This window comes from Sebastes fasciatus, chromosome 12 (genome assembly GCF_043250625.1).
Source record: "Sebastes fasciatus isolate fSebFas1 chromosome 12, fSebFas1.pri, whole genome shotgun sequence".
Taxonomy (NCBI): domain Eukaryota; kingdom Metazoa; phylum Chordata; class Actinopteri; order Perciformes; family Sebastidae; genus Sebastes; species Sebastes fasciatus.
This window is the reverse complement of record NC_133806.1, coordinates 19326179-19332762: the sequence shown is the minus strand read 5'-3', so window position 1 is coordinate 19332762 and position 6584 is coordinate 19326179. Positions and strand designations below refer to the sequence as shown.

Below are 6584 nucleotides of genomic sequence, written 5' to 3'. Positions count from 1 at the left end.
GCTGTCATCCAGCTCCGCCGTTTGACCTTGTTAGTCCCGAGGGTTGATTAGAGGCTATCTGGGTCTTGCTCTTTGAAGAACGCACCCCTGTCTTTTCTCATCCCGCGCAGTTGATCCGTCTTGGCGAGCTGGCACTGCGCTCATTGCGGTTAAAGTTTAATGGAGTGAACATGAATATCACTGTCAATTGTGGGAGCCTCGTGCATGTGGAGGACTGCGGTTTGTTATTCCAATAGATATGAGTAGGCTGATAGAGAAACACAGCCCTCCGAGGCTGGAGCAGAGAAAATAGACAGGTCTCTGTGGATGTGGCTGTGGCTCAGGACTCACTGAGTGAGAGCCTGAGTCGTGTCTGCCTTGATGTGACCTCGGGGAGGGGTGGTTAATGACGCTCTGGGGTCACTCATGAGTGGTGTGTCAAGTTGCATGAGTCAGAAATATACACTTGACTTTATCATAACACCCACTCACTGCTCATTGATAAGGACAAAGGCTTTCTTCATCAGTTATTAGCCACCGCGTCAGGCCGAGCGGACAGCAACGTACCATAAATCACGCCAAAAAACAATCAGCGCTGTTTATCTCCTCTTCATGTACTTGTAATTGTCAGGCCCTGACAGTCTGTGACTGACCGATGAAGGTTTCGTCTTTATTAAAGATCAACACTGGAGGAGTCGTCCTGTGATGACATCATATTCCCGTGAAGCAGCTGTGTTTTCTCAGAGTCACTTCAGCAGCAACGAGCTGAACTCTGCAGAGCAATCTGCCAAGAAATGTAAATGTAGAGTGGGAGTAAATACTAGCTTTTGCATTATTGTTATTATTTTTAAAGTAAGGGATGATGGTGTGTCCTCGTGGCTGATTGGTCTGAGATGTTGACCAGGATATCAAAACATCCCTGGATGGAGTGGGCACTGTTTTATTCGTTTTGTTTGCTCACTATGATAAAAGACATACAATCATGGAGCTCAGTTGATATGTGCAGAGGAGGACGGAAGCCAAACTGATATACAATGAAGTGTAATCATAAATATCAGTCAACAAGAGAAAGTAAAGGAAACAACAGGCATTTGTTGCGTGCCATCTGCGTTCCTCTGTACTACCTAATAAAGGCACAGTGGTGGAGGAAGTATTCAGATCAATGTACTCAAAGAAGAGCATCAACACCATCAAAATCCTCTCTTACGAGTAAAAGTCCTACATTACAAAATATACTTAAAATATCAAAGGTAAACATATACGTTATGCACAATGACCCCTGTCAGTGTTATATTATTACATTATTGGATAATTGTTATTGATGCATTAACATGTAAGGAGTACTTTAATGTGGTGGTTGGCTGAGGTGGAGCTCATTTGAACTGCTTCACTGTTAGGTATCTCAATCTATAACAATGCATCATAATGGATACATTTATCATATGTTTTGGGTGAAACATCTTAGTCTGAAAAGTAACAAGTAACTACAGTTAATGATACAGTAATGTAGTGGAGTAAAAACAACATATTTCCCACTGAAATGCAGTAACAAGGAGCATAGAATTGACATACTCAAGCAAAATCCAGTACAGTACTTGGGTAAATGTATTTAGTTAAATTTCACCACTGTAAAGGCAAAATGTAAGCCAGAAAATATCTAAAAAGCATATGGAATAGCACATTCACAGATGTGAAAAGTTAATCTTTGCGTACACGCTGCATGAAATATGCAGCACATGTTTACATATTTACACATAATCAGGTTTTTATTATAAAGAAACAAAAGCAAGCTGGCAAGATTAACTATAAAAGTAAAACCTAATGACTTGCTGCCACTTTTGTTACGAGATGCAGCAGGAAAAATTACCCTAAAAGGATTCAGACAAGGCGGTTGGAGCTTCACCTGCTTACCTGTGAGGTGCAGCAGGTAGAGAATGGTATGTGTGTGCTGAGATCAGCACCATGGACAGAGCCACCAGACAGGTACACTCACCTTGAAGGGGCTTGAGCTTCTCTTTCTCTCGCTATTCCCAGTCAGCATCGTCATCTATAAACAGATAAGTTCCAAACTTTAAGATAAATTCCACCTTTACTTTGCAGCACGGTGATATAAATGAACGAGCGTGCATTTTTGAGCCAGAAAATGGAACAAATGTGACATTTTCTTTGGTTAAAATGTAAAATGTTACACTTAAACAAGCCTGTGTTTCCCCTGGAACAATACCTCACTCTCAGGCCTCCACGAGGATGTAAATAGATGTTCGTTGGTGTTGCGACCTCTGACCCCGACTGCCCCCCTGTTTCCTGAACCAGATGCTGCTCCTGTGGACCACAGCCATCTCAACCTAAACAAAGTAATCCTCCACTAAACAAGATGGATATTGTATCACCAACCTAGTAAATACCAGACGGTCTTAAACACAGAGCTGCCCTTTCCTCCTCTCGGACTAGAGCCAACAGGGAATAATCACTTCTTGTATTGTTTTATGGAGGAAGAAAGAAACATAAACTTTATTTTACCACAGTTTTACATATATTTTATGGTAGAATATATATATTACAGCATACAAAAACACACCCTCTTGTGGGGGATATAATTAGAGCACGCAGCAGTCCTCTAAGGAAAAGTTTGAAAATCTGAAGAACTGGCTGCATGTCAAAAATGTAAGATTGGGATCATATGTTGCCTCTATATGAAAGTCTTTTGATCTCACTTGGTTTAAGAAAGACTAGATGGAAACATAAATCCAAAATCTGTGTGGGTTTGGTCCACAGCGCTGTGCCAAGGGTTGCATAATGGAGAGAAAGAAGTGTCAGCTCATACAATTACAGGAGATTATAGCAAACATATAGCAGCAGTGGTGTGATGGGTCAACAGGCATTTTATTGAGGTGCCGATGGATGGAAGAAGGGATACAAAATATGCATTGTTTGTGCACACAGATGGAAAAGCAATTGATAATGTGTTAATTTAAAATTTGCCAGTTTTTTTTATGTGATTTCAACCATAAAGACACAAGTTATTATTCCCCCTTGCTTATGTGAACTTATTTAAACGAAAATATCTAATAAAAATCATATATTTTTTGGCTAATTAAAATTTGATGTATGTGTGTGTATGTATGTGTATGTATGTGTGTATGTATATGTATATGTGTATGTATGTATGTATGTATGTATGTATATATATATATGGATAAAGGATATGTGTGTATGTATTTTACCAGGAATATTTCAAGCGAAACATGGGAAGGACCCCTGATTTGTCTTTGTGTTCAACTCTTCGGCTTAACTCCTGCGCTTGTTTTATGCATGTCAGTGCCCTAGATGTTAGGGTGTATTGTCCTAGACCTCTAACAATTTATCATGATTTATGTTTATTTATTTTATTTTATTTATTTATCTATTTATTTATATTTATTTTTGTACACTTGTTTTTTTTTTAGTGCCCTCTGAGTATTGTCATGGGTGGGATATCTATCAGTCCCAACATGTTTGTGCAATGGATTGTCCGAGTTGTATTAACAAAATTCAGAAAAAAAAAAAATCAGATATTTTGGTTGTTTTTGTAATAATAAACTTTTTTTTTTAATTTAAATAGTGTAATGATGTGAAATAACGTTATCTTTTCCAACTCTGACTTTAGTTTTAGGAGTGATTCTAGTTCATTGGATGCACAGACCAGAAGGAATTGATATAAAGTGTTAATTTAAATTAAATTTGTCTGTTTTTGTAATGTGATTTCAACCATAATGAGACAAGTTATTATTCCCATTGCTTATGTGAACTTATTTAAAGGAAAATATCTAATACAAACCACATATTTTGGTTGTTTTTGTAATAATAAACTTATTTAAATGGTGTAATGATGTGAAATAAAGTTATCTTTTCCAACTCTGACTTTAGTATTAGGAGTGATCCTGATAGTTCATTGGATGCTCCCACCCCTCAGCTGCACGTACTTCATCTCCTTAACCAATCCAGTCCCTCCCCAAAAAAAAGTTTACTCCATGCAGCCTATAAGAACAGCCTAAGTTTCTCAAGTATTAGAAGTAGAAGACTTGTCCTCCCAGGATCTCCCATCATCTATGGATACTTTGGTGTCCTTCAAAAAGCCACACAGACCTACAGGTGGACCAATTTCCATGACTTCATGAGAGGGGGAATCACTTTTTGGACACTTTCTGGCCACCCTTGTGGAGATGTCTGAGGAAAACTTGGGAGAAGAGTCGTCGAGCAGCTCTCCTCCTGTCTCTCCTGTGGACAGCCTGAGCAACAACAGCGAGGAAGAAGAAGAAGAAGAGTTGGACAGACAGCCCAAGAGGTGTGGGAGAAAGAGGAGACCGAGCAGGAAGAACGGGGAGGACTCAGACACCCCTGGGAAAAGAGGCAAGAAGTCCAGCAGCAGCAGCCCACAGTCCTTCGAGGAGCTCCAGTCTCAGCGCGTCATGGCCAACGTCCGAGAGAGACAGAGGACGCAGTCTCTCAACGAGGCGTTCACGTCTCTGCGGAAAATTATCCCCACTTTGCCTTCAGACAAACTCAGCAAAATACAGACCCTTAAACTCGCAGCCAGATACATCGACTTCCTCTACCAGGTGCTGCAGAGCGACGAGCTGGACTCCAAAATGGCAAGTTGTAGTTATGTGGCTCACGAGAGGCTGAGCTACGCCTTCTCTGTGTGGAGGATGGAGGGCGCTTGGTCCATGTCAACATCTCACTAACATCTGGAGAAATTTTGACCCCTAAATGGTACGATTCATTTTCCAGCTAAAAAAATGCATGAGCCCTAAAAATGTGGGGGGAAAAAAAAAAAAAACACTAGAAAATGTTTCTTTTATGGCTTATTACTTTTAAGCAGCTGATCCATATAGTCCAGTGTTGGTCATGTATGGTTTTTCTTTTGTTCATTTTCCCTTTATGATGATGGGCCTTGAGGCTAAATGGTTGTGGAAAATTGTGTATGAATGTGAAATGTATATGTGTTTGGAAAATGTGAATAGTGTATAGTATGTATGTGATAAATGACTTGATTTCGGTCCCCATGGGAAGACTATAGCTGGTGCCATTGGTATCAGCTAATGGGGATCCTTTTTAAATAATCAAATCAATAAATTCTTGTCTGAGTCATTGTTTTGGCAAGATAACTTTACTTTTTTTATTTTTTTATTTTTTTAAAAACGACTATGCATGTAATTGCATTTTAGACCACTTCTTTGTTTTCAGGTATATTAATGTTACTAATCATAGTGCCACCTCACTCACGAGATTCTTAGTCTCAATGAGTACTAACTGGTTAAATAAAGGTTAAATAATAAAATAAATTAGATGACAGCAGAGACTAAAAACACTATCATCTAATGGGATCCTTTTTTTAAATAAATAAAATAAATGGCTGGTCTAATGCCACCCAAATTATGTCACTTCTCTCTGCACAGTTTAGTGATTAAATGCTTTGTCTTAACCCTACAGGTGACTGCTGAATCTACTTATCTGACGGGACAAATCTGGAGTCCAATGCTGGATACATGGGATCACTCTATTTAAAACCAAAGACGACAGAAAAAGAAGCTCATTACGCAGCAGAGGCCTGCAGACGCGCGTAAAAGCTCCATAACACTCTGGTGCGTTTTCATGTTGTTGACGACGAATGTTGAAAATATCATGTGGTTTTTCTAAAAACAAAAGGGAAAAGACATTTTTTTTTTTTTTTTAAATGCATGTCTTCGGACTTCTTTCTGTGGAGATCAAAGTGCATTATTGAAGCAGTTGTGAGACTGTCAACTGGTGGTGTAGCTCACATTATAGGCTAAGACTGTGTGGATCTAACCTGTGCAACAAAAAAAATATTTTCAGAATACATTTATTTATTTATTGGTGAAACGTGTTACTTTGAGGAATTGTCTGAAATACAAATGCATTCCTATTTTTTATTATCGTTTTTTTTTTTGTAAATGTTTGTATATTTTTTTGCATTAAAAAAAATGACGATTAAAGTGTTTGACTTTCTTTTTTTATGTTAAGAATTAACAAATTAATCTTACAATTAAGACAAAATACACAGGAATTTGGTATAGGCAACATATATGAAATGAAATATCTTTCATGCATGCATCACGTGGACTGTACTTCACATCAGATTTAATGACAAAAGCTTCCAGTATATCGCCAGTCACTTGGGAAAACAGATGGAGTTATTATTGGCTCGAGTGGAGGCGGTGGAGAAACATGCAGCTATTTTTTATATATACATTGTTACACATCCAAAAAAAAGGAACAAAGAAAAATAAATTTTTCTCGTCATTTATAACTATTTAAGACACAATTTAAACGTGAGAAAAAAAGTGTTATTGCTGCAAAAAACACAGTCAGTCTGTATAAACGAGGTTAAAATTCCATTTTAATTAAAATTTGAAAAGCCTCATGAAGTCTCCAGTTTCTCTCTCACTCTCTCTTTTTCCTGGATTTGTTTACAGTTGGATTAAGGAGCTGAGACTCACCATTATAAGTAAATAAGTTACACTGGGGTCATGTCAACCTGCTAGTGGGCCCATATAGGCTACAGTCTCTCTTCTGCCTGCAGCTCAACATAAACAGAAAAGTAG

At 38.3% G+C, this 6584-nt stretch overlaps 1 protein-coding gene across 2 annotated transcripts; it reads left to right on the top strand.

The window, feature by feature from the left end:
• The first annotated feature begins 4012 nt into the window (after window positions 1-4012).
• Window positions 4013-5978, top strand: twist1b (twist family bHLH transcription factor 1b). Of its 2 annotated transcripts, none has more exons than XM_074653904.1 (2): window positions 4013-4610; window positions 5452-5978. In XM_074653904.1, the coding sequence occupies exons 1-2, from the start codon at window positions 4182-4184 to the stop codon at window positions 5524-5526; spliced, it is 504 nt and encodes a 167-aa protein (XP_074510005.1). In that variant the 5' UTR covers window positions 4013-4181; the 3' UTR covers window positions 5527-5978. The 2 variants fall into 2 exon arrangements, with proteins under 2 accessions (XP_074510005.1, XP_074510004.1); XM_074653903.1 differs by having other exon boundaries at window positions 4014-4731.
• The last annotated feature ends 606 nt before the right edge of the window (window positions 5979-6584 follow it).

What these genes read in the sequence shown, in the direction of transcription:
- twist1b (XM_074653903.1), top strand. Translation starts at nt 4,182, where the DNA reads ATGTCTGAGGAAAACTTGGGAGAAGAGTCGTCGAGCAGCTCTCCTCCT.